This window comes from Leuciscus leuciscus (assembly GCF_965113295.1).
Source record: "Leuciscus leuciscus genome assembly, chromosome: 14".
In the NCBI taxonomy this organism is placed as follows: Eukaryota; Metazoa; Chordata; class Actinopteri; order Cypriniformes; family Leuciscidae; genus Leuciscus; species Leuciscus leuciscus.
The window spans coordinates 6,256,610-6,276,387 of NC_138738.1; the positions used below are offsets into that span (position 1 = coordinate 6,256,610).

The 19,778-nt window shown below is 37.1% G+C and overlaps 4 protein-coding genes across 4 annotated transcripts in view; 2 read left to right on the forward strand and 2 right to left on the reverse strand.

The window, feature by feature from the left end:
- Positions 1–148: 148 nt before the first annotated feature.
- Positions 149–8,625, reverse strand: chmp4ba (charged multivesicular body protein 4Ba). The gene is made up of 5 exons (XM_082136562.1): positions 8,283–8,625; positions 5,038–5,215; positions 2,726–2,837; positions 2,395–2,515; positions 149–1,471 (listed from the first exon to the last, which is right to left on the reverse strand). Exons 1-5 carry the CDS (start codon positions 8,464–8,466, stop codon positions 1,407–1,409), a joined length of 660 nt encoding a protein of 219 aa, XP_081992688.1. The 5' UTR covers positions 8,467–8,625; the 3' UTR covers positions 149–1,406.
- A 1,287-nt stretch (positions 8,626–9,912) lies between these two features.
- Positions 9,913–10,732, forward strand: atp5f1e (ATP synthase F1 subunit epsilon). Its single transcript, XM_082189719.1, has 3 exons — positions 9,913–10,075; positions 10,313–10,437; positions 10,596–10,732. Exons 1-2 carry the CDS (start codon positions 10,044–10,046, stop codon positions 10,434–10,436), a joined length of 156 nt encoding a protein of 51 aa, XP_082045845.1. The 5' UTR covers positions 9,913–10,043; the 3' UTR covers position 10,437; positions 10,596–10,732.
- A 511-nt stretch (positions 10,733–11,243) lies between these two features.
- On the reverse strand, positions 11,244–15,045 carry tubb1 (tubulin, beta 1 class VI). The gene is made up of 4 exons (XM_082189718.1): positions 14,888–15,045; positions 14,113–14,221; positions 13,550–13,660; positions 11,244–13,393 (listed from the first exon to the last, which is right to left on the reverse strand). The coding sequence occupies exons 1-4, from the start codon at positions 14,942–14,944 to the stop codon at positions 12,261–12,263; spliced, it is 1,410 nt and encodes a 469-aa protein (XP_082045844.1). The 5' UTR covers positions 14,945–15,045; the 3' UTR covers positions 11,244–12,260.
- A 2,053-nt stretch (positions 15,046–17,098) lies between these two features.
- The window catches only part of gnas (GNAS complex locus), a 38,907-nt gene continuing 36,227 nt past the window's right edge, over positions 17,099–19,778 (forward strand). The window contains exon 1 of the mRNA XM_082136481.1: positions 17,099–17,717. Coding sequence (XP_081992607.1) covers positions 17,462–17,717 — 256 coding nt within the window. The 5' untranslated portion in view covers positions 17,099–17,461. The remainder of the gene's footprint in view (positions 17,718–19,778) is intronic.

Sequence of the window (19,778 nt, forward strand, 5' to 3'; positions counted from 1 at the left end):
GCCTCTTGTCTGGTGATACTATTTCTACAAATACATTTTCAATATCCAATAGTCAAAAACATGTTTTCAAGCTGAACAGTGATGCTTTGAAATGCACGAAAATAATGACAACGAACATCTAGTGGGCAAATAAAAATCCAGAGAAGTGTTAATTTGGCAAAACTTTAATGTAGGTGTAAGGTTGAAAGGCAGAGAAGGACAATAAACGAGTGTCAAAGAGACAAACAAACAATAAACAATGTCAATGAAACCTTCAGAGTCTGATAAATAAATGTTTTTATAGATTCTCAGGGGAAAAAAACAACAAAAAAACACTGTACCAGAACATCATAATAGTGAACTTGTAAAATATAGCATGATATTACATTATTCTGTGCTGTCTGTCCTGGTAGAAATTCGTTTGAACGCATTCACACCTCAAAAATAAGACAAACATCTGAAAACTACAACAAGCCAAGTCGTTTTCCCCCCTAATACAACACACATTTCAATATACCACTTCTAGTGTATAGATATCTTGGAGTCGCCAGTATTTCTGAACTATCTCAAATACAGTACAAGATTCTTGAGTGAAGACACCTATTCAATATAGGAATCCCATGCTGTCAGGAGACCGTAAACCATCATGCCATTAAAGAGAGATGCTATGTACAGTAGAAGCCTCTCACCACTCAAACTTGATGCATGTTCAAGAGGAGGATCGCGACAACTTCATGCCCACCTCAGCCCCAAAATGGAGACCAGGTCTTGTAGTCATAAAGCCTAAGTGCTGATATAGGACGTCCCGTGGGCAGTACGGTTCTTGTACGTGGGAAGCACCTACACTTGTATCAATATCTGAAATGCTCGATGCACAGAATCAAAAAGGGCTTACAGTGCTTTTAACAGAACTTGAATGCGTGCATGTGAACAATGAGTTTTTAGCGATATAAACTCGTAATATACCACATGTTCTCTCCAAAAAACATGACGTAAAACGTTACAGACACCGTCCCCTGCGTGCAAAGGGTTTCCGTGTGTATTGGTTTCTTGGAGCAAGCGGAGGATTCCTTGAGATGGAAGTCTGAAAATATATGAGTACAGGTAACGGACACAAACACTGATCTACAACAAGCCTTTTTCATGTCGGAACAGTCCAGAGGTGAGGAGAAACCGGGAGAAATCTCAGACTTGCTTAGATGAGTGTGTCGACTGTAAGCCTGGTGGAGATCTGTTCTTTTTTTTGAGCATTTGCATTAATGTTTTTGTTTTCCTCTCGTGTGTGTTTATATATTAACCTATTTTAGACACAAAGACAACATACTGTAACATACTGAAGAGTCCTTCCAGGTCCTTTAGTAACTGGTATCGGAGTGAGGTTTATGCCTTGTATAGTGTGTATGGGTTTCGGCGGAGCAGAACAAGCATTAATTGGCAGCCCATGCCTCCAGGTCTTTCATGTCATCCTCATCCTCTTCTTCTTTCTTCTTTGCTGCAAGCGCAAAAAGACATTCAAAAACTGCGTTTAATACAGGCCCATTGTAAATACATTTGCAGGAGTCTAAAGGAATGATTTGCAGTGCCAGAAATTATTTGACACGATTTGAGTGATAGAAAAATTAGTAACAAGTGAAGTAAAAAAATTAAAAAACATAATACCAGTTACTTTTTTCAAATAAGTGACTATTTATTAATTTATGATCAATTACAATTAAAAATCTCTCTTTAACAGTCTCATACGCAGCATGAGATTGTGAGATTTTTGCTGATGTCTGAGCGCGCAGGAGATTTTTTTCTCTCGGGAGAACACGTGTGGAAATCATTGATGCTCTTACGGTCGTGGCTCGCATTGTGTGAGAGGAATTACGAGCCAGTGTAAAGTTTTGACCAGTGTATATATGCTGTCCCCTATTGCCAAATCATACACAACCACGTTACATAGGCTAGATCTATGAATATTATTATAGCCCAGTGGCTGCAACCCTACAGCGTGCGCATATACACTGACACACACACAAATACACTCTCTAGTTATTTTTGTTGAAGGGAATGGCTGTGTTGTTCTCTGCAATCTACCAAATCATTTGCACACTCGTCTTTTTATTTTCTTTCTTGTTTCTACCTAAAGCTATATCAGTAACATTGAAAGCTCCAGTCTCTGTGTTTAGCAAGAAAGCTCATGTGATTGATGTGTACCAGCTGCTTTGCTTAAAATTATCAGGTTAACTGAATCGCAACGTGTGCAAATTACCTCCCGAGTGTCTGAACTCACACAGTGTATGCCTGCCTTTAAGGGTAGGGGTTGGGTTAGGCCATAGAAAATATCATTAATCTGATAGAAAATCACTGGAAGTCTATGCAATGTCCTCACTAATATAGTTAAACAAACGTACGTGTGTGTGTGTGTGAGTGTACCTGGTCTGGAAGGTAAGGATGTAGAGGGCACGTTTGGCAGTGGTACATTGTCTCCGATCTCCAGAAGGTTCTTATCCAACTCTTCCTGCTCCAGCTCTTCCAGTTCAGCTAACAGCTCATCCTGAAACAACACACATCTGTTTATACCTAGTACTACATGCCTCTCAAATGTGACCACTTGTGATTGGATTTAAGCGGATGTACATCACTAAATACACTACACATCAAAAGTTTGGGGAGAGTACTTTTTTTTTTTTTTTTATCAATGTTATCATATCAGGTGTAAACGTTGCCTCCCGAAAATTGAGAAGTGTGCTTGTTTTAATCTTACTTCATCAAAGTCCTCAAATCCAACAGGCTTTGAGATTGCGTCTGAAATTTCTTGTGCCAGCTCCTGCTGTTCTGTGATGTCCTGCATAAGTTCATCCACTTTGTCGATGTCCCTGAAGGTACACAGACAACAGACTGAATTATAAACTCAACTTTATGATCTCCTGCCAATATATTTAAAGGGATAGTTCACCCAAAAATGAAAATTCTGTCCTCATTTACTCACCCTCATGTCATTCCAAACCACTTAGACTTTCGTTCATCTACAGAACACAAATGAAAATCTTTTTTATGAAATCTGAGAGCTTTCGGTCCCTCCATTCTGTCCCGCCAACACGAGAATGAACCTCATTGGTTCTTGCTGAAGCTCAAACGTGCTGCGTAACACGAGAATGAACCTCATTGGTTCTTGCTGAAGCTCAAATGTGCTGTGTAACACGAGAATGAACCTCATTGGTTCTTGCTGAGGCTCAAATGTGCTGTGTAACACGAGAATGAACCTCATTGGTTCTTGCTGAAGCTCAAACGTGCTGCGTAACACGAGAATGAACCTCATTGGTTCTCGCTGAAGCTCAAACGTGCTGCGTAACACGAGAATGAACCTCATTGGTTCTTGCTGAAGCTCAAATGTGCTGTGTAACACGAGAATGAACCTCATTGGTTCTTGCTGAGGCTCAAACGTGCTGCGTAACACGAGAATGAACCTCATTGGTTCTCGCTGAAGCTCAAACGTGCTGCGTAACACGAGAATGAACCTCATTGGTTCTTGCTGAAGCTCAAATGTGCTGTGTAACACGAGAATGAACCTCATTGGTTCTTGCTGAGGCTCAAATGTGCTGTGTAACACGAGAATGAACCTCATTGGTTCTCGCTGAAGCTCAAACGTGCTGCGTAACACGAGAATGAACCTCATTGGTTCTTGCTGAAGCTCAAATGTGCTGTGTAACACGAGAATGAACCTCATTGGTTCTTGCTGAGGCTCAAATGTGCTGTGTAACACGAGAATGAACCTCATTGGTTCTTGCTGAAGCTCAAACGTGCTGTGTAACACGAGAATGAACCTCATTGGTTCTTGCTGAGGCTCAAATGTGCTGTGTAACACGAGAATGAACCTCATTGGTTCTTGCTGAAGCTCAAATGTGCTGTGTAACACGAGAATGAACCTCATTGGTTCTCGCTGAAGCTCAAACGTGCTGCGTAACACGAGAATGAACCTCATTGGTTCTTGCTGAAGCTCAAATGTGCTGTGTAACACGAGAATGAACCTCATTGGTTCTTGCTGAGGCTCAAACGTGCTGCGTAACACGAGAATGAACCTCATTGGTTCTCGCTGAAGCTCAAACGTGCTGCGTAACACGAGAATGAACCTCATTGGTTCTTGCTGAAGCTCAAATGTGCTGTGTAACACGAGAATGAACCTCATTGGTTCTTGCTGAGGCTCAAATGTGCTGTGTAACACGAGAATGAACCTCATTGGTTCTCGCTGAAGCTCAAACGTGCTGCGTAACACGAGAATGAACCTCATTGGTTCTTGCTGAAGCTCAAATGTGCTGTGTAACACGAGAATGAACCTCATTGGTTCTTGCTGAGGCTCAAATGTGCTGTGTAACACGAGAATGAACCTCATTGGTTCTTGCTGAAGCTCAAACGTGCTGTGTAACACGAGAATGAACCTCATTGGTTCTTGCTGAAGCTCAAACGTGCTGCGAAACACGAGAATGAACCTCATTGGTTCTCGCTGAAGCTCAAACGTGCTGCGTAACACGAGAATGAACCTCATTGGTTCTCGCACGTCAAGTGAACATGCTTGAGTTTCCGTTTACCACAACTGATGTGTGAGTTGATGAATGTTTATATGTGAATAAAAGCCTAAATTAAATCTGTTCATCATATAAAGCGATCAAGTCTCTTCAGAAAATGTGGACTAAACCACTCAATTTATATGGATTAGTTTTACGATCGCTTTATGAACTTTATGAAGCGTCAAAGTGTCAGTTGCGTTGCTGTCAGTTGAGGGACAGAAAGCTCTCAGATTTCATCAAAAAGATTTGATGAACAAAAGTCTTACAGGTTTGGAACAACATGAGGGTGAGTAATCAATGACAGAATTTTCATTTTTGGGTGAACTATCCCTTTAACATTTAATTTAGCAATATCCCATTTCAAAGTACCATAATCCCAATAGCCAATCCCATTGGTAAATTTAACTTGTTTATAATAAACCCAAAACCTTGCCACAGCGAGGCTAATAGAGAGGCCTCTGGAAAGGAAAGGGAAGTGCAGATAAAAAGAAAAGAAAAAGAAACTCCTCACATGTTGTCATGGGCAGCCTTCATGGCCTTGGCAGCAAAGCCCATATTCTTGATGACCTCAGTGTTGGTGTGGGCGTTCTCTAGCGCCTCCCGCTGGAACTCAATGGTAGAAAGGGTGCCATCAATCTGGGCTAACTGCTTCTCGTAGCGCTTCTTACGCTTCAGTGCCTGTAATGCAGCTGTTTCAAAAAGGAAGAAAGGTAAATGTTACGATTAAAGCACAAAATACAGAGAATTTGGGAACCCCATGGAATATTATTGCATAACATTAAATCTGGGGTTTATCTAAAAGAGTACTACTGTATGTAATTACAGGTCTATTGATTTTATTTGAAACTCCTTTATTTCAATTACTATTTAGCATCATGCATTATCGGCGGCCAGTCCTGCGATTACCCAGAACCCAGGGATTTGGGCACAATATTTGTCAAGATGCTTTAGTAAGAAATTGCTTGCACAGAAAAATAAATCTACAGCAAAAGGTAAAATGGAAAGTCCACTGTGTATGATTCCCAGTACTAAATCAAAATTATGAGCAGAGGTTTTATGATTTGTCAGGGAAGCAGTGGTGCAGAGTTAGGGACTCAGTACAGGTGCGGTTAAATGAGGCGCACTCACCAAACTTAATCAGGCAAGTGAGCTGCAAAAAAAAGAGGAAAAGGGCCTGTTGCTTTCTAGCGAGAATGTGGTTGGCAGCCTAATTATGCATTAATGACAAGTACAGATATGCTTTTCTTGTAAAGGTGAAACCTGCAAAGCCTGTTAAGAACATAACCAGGACAAGAAAGAAAAAAAGAAGACAAGAAAGACATTATATAAAGAAATTATATTTTGCATAAAGCCTATTTTAGGACCAATTATGATTTTTTTTATTTTATTTTTTATTGTATTGTGACATTCTTTTTAAAATTATTATGCAAAAACTACCCATTCTCATTACCATAAATTGAAATGTATTGTTTTAGTTTTAAATAGTTTATAAGTAGGGTTATTATCGTTAACTAAACTAAAAATAAAACCATAAAAACGTGCGTAATTTGAAACCAAATAAACATTAACTGAAATAAAATATGTATAAAAAAAACTAGTTGCCAATGCACCATTTCGTTTAGCTTAAGTACTAAAATAAATAAAACTACAATTAAACTAAATTAATACCAATAATTAATAAAAAAAACTATAGACATATTTTTTAAAAACATTAAAATGACAACTTTTTTTTTTTTTACTAAAACTTAAAGGTATAGCGGAGGATGTTTTACTTCCTGGTGGGTAACCAATACTATTGGTCCTCCTAATTGTCAATCATTCTGGTGAATCAATCAAACTTTTCAAAAAGTGGAGAGGGCGGGTCTTATCTAAAATTTGGAAAGATCCTCCGCTATACCTTTAAATGAAAACAGAAAAATCTAAATATTAACAAAAACTATAATAGTATATCAATGACACTAAAATAACACTGTTTATAAGTCGTGGTAGTAGCTGCCTCTTATTTATCTATATTTATTTAGTTAAATCAGGGTGAAATTAGGATAATCGATTTTAATGTAACGTCAAACACACACACAAAACACAATGCTCCTAAAAAAAGGTATTTTTCAGACCATGTTCTTTGTGAGAATCGCACATAAAAAGTCAATTCACAAACATGTTACGGTTTTACTTTCAACAGATTTGAATTCTAAACCTTGACAAAACAGTGATTTGAGTTGTCAATTCACACGTAGAAGAGAAAACAGCAGCTGTTTTTGTGCAATGTATGGAATGTGACCTGAATCACGAGCACGTTCAAAAAGGCCATTCCAAAGACGTCACCTGTGACCCGACGTAAAGGTTATGACACAAACACTTTTTCCATGAAGGCATTGGAGCTGTGAACTATGACCACACATCAGTCCCACACCCCTAGCAGTCATAAACCTTCAGCTTCGTCACCTGTCGTGTCCCAGAAGCCCTCGTAGGATAATCAGATCAATTATTGATTACCTCTGTTCTGGGGACTTTAAATGTGGAGTTGAGTTACAGGACCTCACAACAGAGATGGCTCTGTAATGTGGCCCTGACATTGCACTGAAATCATTTATGAAGCTATCTCTGGAGTTCTCTAGTAGTATCGATGGGACAGAAAAAGGAAAAAGAAAAAACAGCCTTATAAATTTGCTTCTTGTAATTGTGTTTACATCATTTGCACAGTCTGAAAGGGACACTAATGGAAACCAGGGCAAAGGCAATATTGATCTATCACAATATTTTGATTTTATGTTGAGCAGACGGTCAGTTTCTAGCACTTTTTAAAAATGTATATTTAGTTAAGTACTAGTAACAGTCAAATCAGAAAGGACAGAGCATATTTAACCGTTCAGAGAATGTGAGAAAGAACAATAAAACACTTATAATACAGAATAAACACATCAAATCAAGCAAGTTAACGTGGGCCATTTGGAAATCTTTCGAATATGTATGGGTTTCTTATTTTGTGCTCTCATGTCACAGAAGGTAATGTATGAGGGGGTGTTGAGCTATTCTTGACTTGTGAATGTAAAATAATTAAAAGATTAATTATGTAATTTTGTTTTTCAGAAAAGTTTGGGTTTTGTAAAAAAAAGTAAAGTAAGGTTTTTAAAAAATGTCTGTCATGTCCATTTTAAAGTCAATCCAAAAATGAGAGAGCGAATCAATATCTGATGTATTGCAGAAAGTACATTTGTCACATACGGATATGCATATTATCTACTAACGGCTGCATTTACAGGATAACATTGATGAATAAATTTGTATGTTATTGCCTTTATTTTTGTTTGAAGCTCTTCTGGAGGAAAGTCCCTGAGTCAACTATCATGACCATGGATACCAGGGCAGGTCAAAGGTGAACTGATGGAGAGAATTTATCAAATTAAAGGAAAAGTATCGTCCTAAATAAAACATTTCACATATACCCCAGAGTTATCTATGACAGCTCTGAATGACTAGTTCTGTTCATTAGTCCGTTAATTATATTATTTCGTTTACAATATACATTCTTTAGCTAATTCAATTGTCTAATACACAGCATACAAAATCCATAAAGCTAAACTACAAGCTTTATGGATTTTGGATGAACTACAAGCACGCGAAGCTGTGACAACCACACACACACACACACACACACACACACACACACACACACTACACAGCTCATCTCACACTGCCAAACCTAACCTGATTTAACCAGCTAATCTATGCCAGGTGAGCGAGTTCATCTCTCACCTCTTTTGTTCTTCGTTCCGTTCCTCTTGGCCGTAACAAGCTCCTGTTCGATCTTTTTCTCCAAGAATTCCTGTTTCTTGGTCAACATTTCTTCAGTTTCTCGCAGTCGCTGGATAGCCTCTTGAGGGCTTGCAGATTTACCCCCTTTTCCACTGCTACCAAATAACTTCCCAAACAAAGACATTTTGCCCTCGGAACGACAGCAAGGATTGATTTTGTGACTACTAGTCTTGACTGGTCACCTCAGAGTGTCTTCTATCTGTCACTGACTCAACAGGCTTGTTGTTGTTTTTTCAGCTTCCTCTTCTCTAACCCAGGCCGCATGACATCATCACGTCACAAGAACATGACTCACGTCATGGCGTATCGTGAGTCTTCCGTTCTGCGCTCTGCGGCTGCCCATGGTTCTGTCACGTTCTTAACTATTTTACAAAATAAGAGTCTCAAAAAACTACATTAGAAAATATACTTCATGTTTTGGATTGATGTGGAGCATTTGACTAAATTGAACATTGTTTTGCAGCTGGGTGGATTTTACATAGGCTAATATGACATTGAATTACAATGATCATGGAATTGAGAAAGATAAGGCACACTTCATACAATTGTTAATATTAATGGGAAAGTTTCACATTCATTAAATGAAATGGTCTGATTCCAAACCAAATTTTTCTTACTTTAAAAATGACTTCAATGAGCTTTATTGTTATTTTTCGTGTAATTGCACAAGTAAAAAGGCAATTAGAGCTTATAACATTTTAAGCAGGTATGTTGTTGTATAAAGTGGCACCCTTTTCTTTTTGTCTATTATAATTTTGTCCTTGTCCTCTTGCACAGTTTTATTTTATTATATTATATTTTACTTTAGTTATTTTTATATTTTTACTTTGAATGAATATGTCTCCTTGTATTGTTATGGTTTATGGCACTAATAATAAAAAATGTCACGTTTTTGACAAAATGGGGGGTGGCATGTTTTAATCATATTATACGCTTATAATATTTGGGAGGTTCCATATACATCAAATGTTTTTAACTAAATTTACTACATTTTATATATGATTTTAAACAACAATGTAGGGTTTGATTAATGCAAATTATTTTTATTTTTTTATTTAAAGCATGTATTATTATTATTATTATTATTATTAAATAGAATATTGATAGGTCATAAGTGTATGAACAATCAGGTTTTATGAAATCTTACGCAAACAAATTGCAACAAAACCATCCGTCAAATCGGGTCGTTTCTACTAAATAAAATAACCTGATTTAAATAAATTCTTATGTCATATTAAATATCTAGTAATGATTCATTTATGTAGAATTATCGGACAATAAATACGATTGTTTAAATATTATATGTATACTCAAAATACGTTTGAATTTTATTTTAAATGTTATATATAACGAGAGAAAGAGAGTGAGATTTTAAAGGGACTTTTTTTTCACGCTAATAGTTTTTTTAAAATCATTTTTAAATGCCACAAAACCTGGAACAAATTTATTTATTTATTTTAAATCTACCGTTTTTATTTACTATAATTAAAATATTATTACACAAAAATTCAACCCTTTCGCTTTGAAAATGTACTCTACTCCGTGGTCAGAGTAAATGATTGGCAGGTTTGCCAGCCAATGCGACTGTACGCTGGCATATGACGTGAGTTCCGGTGTACGCGCAGGCCTTGTCCTCGTCCTTGATCAAATCGCACAGCAGCGCTTAGTTGACGGACGAAAGACACACATTTGCACGGAAAAATGGTCGCTTACTGGAGACAAGCAGGGCTGAGGTACCATTAACATTAAATTACGTAAAAGCTGTGTAATTTCTATTTTATAATTGCTGTACGCTCTGTGGTCCGTGAAGTTATAAAGCTTAATTTGGTTTGGCCTTGCGCTATACAGCTATGCAGTTTACTGTAGTAGTAGTGTCATTTTATATTTGAATCAAAATTCACATATACAATTCACATATATATATATTTTTGAGTTATTCTGTAACCTAATATTTGTTTTTGTCATTTCAGTTACATCAGGTACTCGGCTATCTGCGCCAGGGTCCTGCGGGCAGCACTGAAGCCACAGATCAGAGTTGAGGCGCTTAAACACGCAGAAACCAATGTGAAGGTCACTAAAATCAAGACTGCATAATGTGAGTCCCTTATGCCTTTAAACAATTCAAGTGTTTATCTGAACTGTTCTGCTGTTGTAGAAAGTGATGCATTAACTGACCATTTAGACATTTTTTTTTAGTCCCATGTTTTATCTAAGATTATGTTATGATTGATGTTCTTTTCTGCTTTTTTATAGGAGCTGCAATTGCACCCTGCAATCCCTACTTCTCCATATACATTCTCTGTCGGATTTACAACAAGACCCGCAGTTATGTTGATTGATTGAAAATAGTTGTATTATTTTGATAATAAATTATGAGTCTCAAACTAAAACAGTCTTCACTCTGTGTGTTCTTGGTCTAAAGAGCAAGCGTGCATTGGGCAAAATGTGTGCATTACTTTTAATTTATCATGTCAGTTTTGTTTGTTATAAGTAAGTAGTACTGACAATGTCCACACACTTGGCTGTGTGCTAGTTATTTAAAGCTTTAGTAAAATGTTCTCGGCATAAGATGTGGACAGATGTGGCTTATCAATGCTCTTTGTATATAATTAATATTTCACAGGCTATACAAGGAGGGTATTACAGTATACATCAGGTTTAACTAGAAATGTGATAAAAAAAAAAGCAGCAGGATTTCCAGATATTATTGTATTTAGTATTTTATTAAAATATGACAGGGTTTGCATTATGTAAAACCTCTTAAATTGAATAGTTTGTTGCTTACTGGTGTTCAAAATTTTTTTTTTTTTTTTTTCATAAATGAAAACTGATGTGTGAAAGACATAATTGACAATGAAAAGGAAAATAAAAGTTCTTAGCAATAAACATTTTAAAAAAAAGTTTGTTTTATATTAATAACATGATTTTATTAAAGGATGAGCAAAAGTAACAAAAACAGAAATGTAGCCTGTTGAATATTAAAAAAAATTACAGAAGAATTTAAGCCTCTATATAGTATTACACCACACAAATGAAAATCAGTTTTGACTTTAAGTTTCTTTCTCTTAAATGTCTAGATTTTCATCATTACAGAACTTACAGAAATAGTATTGTGTTCTCCAGTCACAATACAATCAAAATTTTTTTTGTGTGTGTATATATATATATATATAGCTCTACAATATACACTACTGTTAGTTTGGGTTCAGTTAATTAATACATTTTTCAATAAGGATGCATTGAATTAATCAAAGGTTTATAATTATAATGTTTACATTTATAATGTTACAAAAGATTTGTATTTAAAAGATATGCTGTTCTTTTGAAAGTATCAAGGTTTCCACAAAAATATTAAGCAGTACAACTCTTCAACATTTATAATAAATTCACATTATTACTCTTTACTGTATTTTTGATCAAATAAAGGAGGCCTTGGGAGAGCATAAGAGACTTATAACAAATTACAAAAATCTGTCCGACCCCAAACCTTTGGACAGTAGTATACATCTGCTTGAAAAAATATTGAAAAGATTAGAAAATTATTTTTGAATTTTAAATCTATTCTATGTCTTATGTGTAGTTCATAATTTTCTCCTGGAGATCAGAAATATTTCACAGTTTGCTATGTACAGTGGCTCCAAATAGTATTAGAACACTTAAGAAACAGTGTCATTGAATTACATAAAATATAAAAACAAAAATAAATTTTTCAACAGGTTGTAAATGTTGAAGAGATGTTCAAAATAACACTGTGATTATCATATTTGAAGTTCAGATGCCCCTATATCTAATGCAATGTAATTCATAACATCAATTTTAAGGGTATCTTAAGTGTCTAAATACTTTTTGTGGCCACTGAATGATCTCACTCTTGACACAATCACATCCACTCGTGCCATATTCACTAAAGCCCTCGCGTCATTCGCTGTCAGAAGTTTCAGCGACCGCCTCAGTCTTAATCTCTACTCGAGTGCTGTGTCCTATTGATGGCAGACCCTCCTCTTCTGTCACTTCATCTTCTGCGTCGTAATCCAAATCGGCTGTGGCATCCTGATATTGCTGGTATTCTGAAACCAGATCATTCATGTTGCTCTCCGCCTCCGTGAACTCCAGCTCATCCATGCCCTCCCCCGTGTACCAATGCAGGAAGGCCTTGCGTCGGAACATGACCGAAAACTGCTCCCCTATGCGCTTGAATATCTCCTGGATGGCGGTGTTGTTTCCGATGAATGTGGAGGCCATTTTGAGGCCTCGTGGCGGGATATCACAAACAACGACTTTGACGTTGTGAGGGATCCAATCCACGAAGTAATTGCTGTTCTTCTGTTGAATGGCGAGCATCTGCTCATCAACCTCCTTAGTGGACATGCGACCACGGAAAATGCCCGCCACTGTCAGATAGCGTCCTCGACGCGGGTCGCACGCGGTCATCATGTTACGGGCGTCGAACATCTGCTGGGTGAGCTCGGGCACCGTCAGGGCACTGTATTGTTGGCTACCACGTGCTGTGAGAGGAGCGAAACCAGGCATGAAGAAATGGAGACGCGGGAAGGGCACCATATTGACGGCCAACTTCCGAAGGTCAGCGTTCAGTTGACCTGGGAAGCGGAGGGAGGTTGTGACCCCGCTCATGGTGAGGGATACGAGGTGGTTGAGATCTCCATAAGTTGGCGTGGTGAGCTTGAGAGTGCGGAAGCAGATATCATACAGCGCTTCGTTATCAATACAAAACGTCTCATCTGTATTCTCAATCAGCTGGTGAACTGATAGGGTCGCGTTATACGGCTCCACTACAGTATCGGACACCTTCGGCGAGGGCATTATGCTGAAACTATTCATGATCCGGTCAGGGTACTCCTCTCGGATCTTATTGATAATCAAGGTACCCATTCCCGAACCAGTGCCACCACCTAGAGAGTGGACGAACTGGAACCCCTGCAAGCAGTCGCAGCTCTCCGCTTCATTACGGACACGATCCACAACCTGCTCCACAAGTTCTGCGCCCTCAGTATAGTGACCTTTGGCCCAGTTATTGCCAGCTCCAGAATTGCCTTTATATTTACAGGGAGAAAACAGCATCAGGAATGACGTTATGGTGCCAGGTTAAAAATGTTCTTGAATCAACTCTTCTGTCAATCGATTTTAGAGTTTGAGTTAAGTGGTGGTTACTTAAATCGTGGTCATATTGTAGATGATTATTGACTCACCGTGTATAAAATTATCCGGTCTGAAGAGCTGTCCTATGAGGCTGCTCCTCACGCTGTCCATAGTGCCTGGCTCCAGGTCCACTAACAATGCTCTTGGAACATATTTGCCACCTGACAGGCAATGAAACATCTCAGTCACTGAGAATTTTGTTATAGGAAGTTACTGTGTACCTCGACTGCAAGACTGCCCCACTTACCAGATAAAGACAGCTGAAGAATGGTTCTTACAATATAAAACACACCATTTACAGTAACAACAAAAATGCATTTAAATGAACACGAGATGCATTGCCTCTGATTGCAAAAAACAAACAAAAAAACAATGCAATACAAAATAAAATAAAATCCGAAAATACAACCCAATACTAGTCTTAATGCTACACACATATAATATGTTATATAATACAGACATTTATTTATGCACTAAATAGGCCTGGTTTCACAGAGAGGGTTTAGAGAGAAATGTGCCTTATGGGGAAAAAACATTACTGGTATGCATCTTCAGACAAAACAATGGCACAGACATATTTTAAGATAATATGGCAATGTGTAGGTCTGCATACCATGTGCTTCACTGAAGTACACATTGATCCTCTGCAGCTGAAGGTCCATGTCGCCCTCATATGTTCCTGCTCTGTTAATACCATGTTCTTCACTGATCACCTCCCAGAACTGCGAACACATTGAACCATTTTTTAGCTTGAAACTTAGTCATCATATTTTCTCCCATTTATTACATTTTGACCTGATCAAACTGATATCTTCAGTACTGAAGGAAACCTTAGGTTGCAAATGACAAAAACAGTCAAGACATTCAACAACTGACTTATGTGTTGAGTTTAAACTACAATTCTACTGCATCTATCACTCTGAAATTCACAGGCCATTTCTATGATAAAGAAGGCCTAGCCCGTCAGAGGAGGCTCTGTCTCTTATCTTACTACAGTAGACCACATTAGGGTGAACACCCTATGACCGCACGTATCATAACTTCAAATATTTATTCAGTTTAAAAATACATTTTAAGTAGTACAAAAAAGTTTTTGCTATAGCTTATAACTGGAGCCATTTGCTGCAATATTTAGCCATTAGCAGAATACTTTCAAAATGGCAGTAAACTCCACACAAAAAAAAGTACAACAATAATAAAAGAATCGTATGAGAAAAACAAACTAATAAATAAACTACAAAGAAATACTCATAATAAAGAAATGCATGCTCAATTGTCTGTTAAGCATGTATCAGATTATCTTGCTTGAATCAAGTTAGTCTGAAGTTGGTAAAGCAGCTACTAATCATAAAAGTATACACAAAAATACATATTTTGAGGCATCGCACCTTAGAGCCGATCTGATTCCCACACTGTCCGATCTGTAGATGAACAATCTCACGCATAATGATGAATAAGGCAAGCTGAAAGAGCAGGAATAGCCTTGACCGTGAGTCTGAGGTGCCCACTGTGTGTGTGTAATACCAGTGATGACATCATTAAGAGGGAGTCACCCATATGCCACATAACGTACTAGTCATTGTGACACTGAATTAGCAAACCAGCAGAAGAGACTGTTGGTTTTCAGTGAATAACCACTGTGTTGTAGGGTCAAAGTTTAACACCCTATGAATGACCAAATACTTATGTATTTATTAAGTTTTTAAAGATAGTTTAAAGATTTGAATATGTAAAATGCAGGATGCAAAGTCCTATCATCATGAGCTTCGACCAGTCACTGTCTCTGGCTTTCATGATAAGACTCTTGCAGGCCCTATCAGTCGCAATGCAGTGACAGACCGTCAGAGAGACAGACCACATGCTCATTGTCTCGGTGTTTCCTGTCACAAGAGTTACAGTTTATATGTGTAGAAGTTGGCATTTCTGTACAGTATATTTATCTATATATATTAAACAATTTTTACATCTTATTGGTCTGGAATTGTAATTTGGAGGCCAGCATACATGCAGATTTATATTTTACCAACAGATGCCACTGTTGTGCACAAAGTCGTTTTCACAAGAACTTTTTATTTTATTTTTACCCCTACATTTAAACATGAACTCAGTAATTCATCTTTCAATCATTCATTAAGAAGATTCTTGACTGTCAAGATCCAAACAACCATAAATAATATAAGTAAAGATAAACCACAAGTATTTAGTTGTTCAAAAGACTCTAAGTCAAAGGAAAGTGTGAAGCGAAGGCACTGTTGTATTAGATAATGTCAGTTCATGAGGCATGTTGCAGAACAGATTAAGAACAGAAGGCAAGCTATTGTGCGAGTTATTCAACCTTCCAAGAAACAGAAGAGCGGTCATTTATTAAGCAAAGTGCTGCATGTGGTGTTTGTACAAACTGTGTCTGATCTGTAGTTACAATGAGGTCTTTCATAATTTCAAGTCATTTTATTAGTAAGGGAAATCAAACAGAAAGAGCAACAAGAGGGGGAATGAGAGAAAGCAAACGATAAGGGGCAAGAGAGTCAGCTTCACTTTTATATATTCAGTATTTTATTCAGACTATTTCATTCCACATGTGACATCTGTCCAAACTTTTGGATTCATAACATGACACAACATATAGAAAATAAAACATTATGCTCTGTACTCTCTCTCTCTCTCTCTCTCTCTCTATTTCTCTCTCTCTCTCTCTCTCTCTCTCTCTCTCTCTCTCTCACACACACACACACACACACACACACACACACACACACACACACACACACACACACACACACACACACACACACACACACACACACACACACACACACAGTCTGAACGAGTATGCTTCTATTTATGATGCTTTCTGTCAAGTTTGTCATGAACTTGCATGATGGAGTACAATAGCGCCACCTACAGGATATTATTATTACAACTTACATTTTTTTGCACCCTCTACATACAGGATGTTTACTGAGTCATGTTATAGATTTTTTTGGTATCTATCTATCTATCTATCTATCTATCTATCTATCTATCTATCTATCTATCTATCTATCTATCTATCTATCTATCTATCGTTCGTAATAACAATTTACATTAGCCTACAATATAAAATAGAATACAACAAAATAGAACATCAAAAATATATAATAATAATAATAATAATAACAACTATATAATAAAATTATAAATAGATAAAGGGAATAAATCGTTATAAAATTATAAATAGATAAAGGGAATAAATCGTTTACAAAACTGTAAAATTCTGATTGCATTTTTCCACGTTACGTCACTGATTGACCTTTTTTTATTGACAATGAACAACAACATTATACAACAAGAATAACAACCAAGATAATATTACCGCCAGGGGGGAATAATTGAAATAAACTCTACGTTTCACTCAATAACTGTAAGTTCTATAAGGAATTTATATAAATATTTATTTCTATGTTTACGTAATTTAATCAAAATTATAATATAATGTAATTAATTAAGAAAAAGTTTTTCCATCTCCCTTAAAATAATCTGTGAAGCCACACATATTTAAACAACGTCACGGAGTGAGTGACTCCCCCTGCTGCTCGTGAAAATTTAACGCTGTGCAAAAGTTACGGCAGAGAGAACTGATCTCAGATCAGCACGCGAGAGCTCCGGCGGACAAGGAGGGACTTGGAGCGGGGTCCAGAAACAGTAGAGCAAGAATAACAAACAGTGAAAAGTACGCTATGCGTGTCAGGTCAAAGTTCACTCCTGTCCACTCGTAAATATCAGAACCTGAGGGAAAATCCGATGAGGCTAACTGACACCTTTGGAAAGCCTGAGCGATAAGGCTGTAAGGGAATAGCGAGCCTTCTCTCCACCTGACCTGGATATCCATCATCATCATCATCATCATCATCATGGTGTTCTTATCCTACAAGACTATTCCTTTCGGATGTTAATCACCTCCCGGTTCGATCCCAGCATTGGCCATGGGGATGTGTCACAGCTTCAGATCTAGGTTATCACATTCGACCATCACATACACCGGCGGACGGACCGGTGCGAACCCCGGGATAGATGCCGAGTCCGGCCATTCGGACAGTTGTGACCCGCAGCTCCGGGAACGGCGGCGAGAGGAGGAGAGGGCGCGGGTCAAAGCGGAGAATAAACGGAGTCGAAACATTGACAAGAGCCTGAAAGCTGAGAAGAGAGAGTACAAGCAAACGCACAGGCTGCTGTTATTAGGTAAGAGACGAGTTTCTGGGATGGTGCGACTACTTTATCTGCTGGCAGTCGAGGTAAATAAGAGCTGATGATGATGATGCAGCTAACGCAAAGTTTGTGGCTGGCCCCTTAAAACACGTTACCGTGGTAACCATCATTTCAACCTTAATACTGTAGTAGTTTTAGAAGCATTGGCGATATTAGGGGCGTGATTTTTGTGTGTCTAAAACTAAATTAGCACAAGATTAAAACTAGTTTGAAATGCATCAAAGTTGGGATTTTGGCCTGTATCACTTTAGGGAGTTGACCTTCTCCACTGCATGTAACAAACAGCCTAAACCATTCGATCATTTTGACATAGACCTACAATGAAAAATTATATGATCAATAAGTTATGATTTAACTCATCAAAATAAGTGTAGCAATTTTCAGCTTTTTACTAGATTCAACAGTGTAATGTAATTTAAGTTGAAATAACTTTCCAAGTTGATTGTACTTAAAAAATTTAAGGCAACAACTTTTTTTTTTTTTTACAGTTTTTTAATCTGTTGATTGATATGTATTGCATACATTTTAAAATTATAAAAAAAATTATATATTAAATTTACTTTACTCTCTTTTTACTCTCTTCATCATTTAGACCCAATACAAAGTACATATTTTTGCAGGGCATCGTGACTAAAAAGAGTTAAATACAAGCATCTATGGAGAGCATCTGTGGCCTGCTGTTGATTACCAGAGAATTAAAAAAACAAACAGAAAATGCATTTACAGTAATACGCTTATGGATATGCAGAGGCAAGCTAGGCAAGGCGGAGGGTTTAAACGCAGAAACGTGAAGCTTTTATTTTTATTCCATCACTTACATTGATTCTTCAGTTTGTAATGTTGTGTAAATCATAGACGTAGTTTTGATTTTGATAGGTGGAGGAATTAGTTCTGTAATTCTTGTGGGTGGAGTTTATTCCAAGTCAAGTGTTTTATGAAGTTACTCCTTGTCCCGCTCCTTCTGTCTCCTGTTTTATGGAGACATAAGCAAATAAGCAGACATTTTTTTTTAAGCAAAATTAAAATATTGGACTAGGGCTGGGCGATATAGCCACAAAAAAAAATCATATCTCAGTATTTTTTGGTTAAATGGCGATACACGATGTATATCTCAGTACTTTCTACGTTTTTCTATTTGGATAAAGAAAATCTGTATTTATTCACCAAAAAAAATCACATCCTGCCGAATGATATCCTACAAACAATGTTGATATTGAAGGATATGGAAACAAATATAGTGAATGTAATGTAGGCTATGCAATATATTATGTGCAAAAAGGTGGTTAAAATCACATTTCATTCTAACATTGTAACATTAAAATCTAAAAACAAAAATAATGCTTTTGTTTTTAAATTGACTAAAGGCTAAACTAAAAATTAAAATAAAAACAAAAGCACAAACTAATCATATTAGCCTGCATTTGATTACCCCATTATAATGGTCACTTTCATAAAATACTTGTACGTTTAAAATTCCACATAGACGCATCCTAATTTTCATACTATCCATCCTAATTAGTACAATATTAGAATGATGTTAGAATTAGTTTGTCACAGTCATCGAGTGCGAAATCATGCTAAAGGGATCCAGATAATATACTATTTTAGTGGAATTCACAAGTTGCATCAATGCATTCCTTCTCAGTAAATGTTGCCCATAACCTTTTATGCATTAGAGGAGTTTGTTCAAAAATAGCGTCAAACCATGTGAAAATTTGTGTTGCCCTCTTGACTACTTGTTTTTAAAGTTCCAGGTCCTTTTTGTTTCTCTGTCCATGGAGTGTGTCTGGTATTCTGGTGGAAATAGTCATCCTGGTTTTTGGATTTTCACTGAATAATGCATATTAATTGACTACAATTCTGAATATGTTCTCTAAAATCTATATAGTGCAAAAAGAGCATTTAAAGTAATTTTGAGTTTCATACGGACTGAGCACTTTAACTCGGATTAAACCTGGTTCTGTGATTGTCATGAACTGTCATAACAGTGAAGACATCTGGTCAAGATCTAATCTGTGGCAGCTAAACTGGCCC

Excerpts from the sequence above, each read along its gene's own strand:
- atp5f1e (XM_082189719.1), top strand. The coding sequence starts at position 10,044 with ATGGTCGCTTACTGGAGACAAGCAGGGCTGAG. Across the intron at positions 10,076-10,312 it reads TGGAGACAAGCAGGGCTGAG|TTACATCAGGTACTCGGCTA; the intron begins GTACCATTAACA and ends TTGTCATTTCAG.
- chmp4ba (XM_082136562.1), bottom strand. The coding sequence starts at position 8,466 with ATGTCTTTGTTTGGGAAGTTATTTGGTAGCAGTGGAAAAGGGGGTAAA. Across the intron at positions 2,838-5,037 it reads AAGGCTGCCCATGACAACAT|GGACATCGACAAAGTGGATG; the intron begins GTGAGGAGTTTC and ends GTGTACCTTCAG. Across the intron at positions 2,516-2,725 it reads GATTTGAGGACTTTGATGAA|GATGAGCTGTTAGCTGAACT; the intron begins GTAAGATTAAAA and ends GTGTTGTTTCAG.
- tubb1 (XM_082189718.1), bottom strand. The coding sequence starts at position 14,944 with ATGCGTGAGATTGTTCATCTACAGATCGGACAGTGTGGGAATCAGATC. Across the intron at positions 14,222-14,887 it reads GGAATCAGATCGGCTCTAAG|TTCTGGGAGGTGATCAGTGA; the intron begins GTGCGATGCCTC and ends ATGTGTTCGCAG. Across the intron at positions 13,661-14,112 it reads GTACTTCAGTGAAGCACATG|GTGGCAAATATGTTCCAAGA; the intron begins GTATGCAGACCT and ends ATTGCCTGTCAG.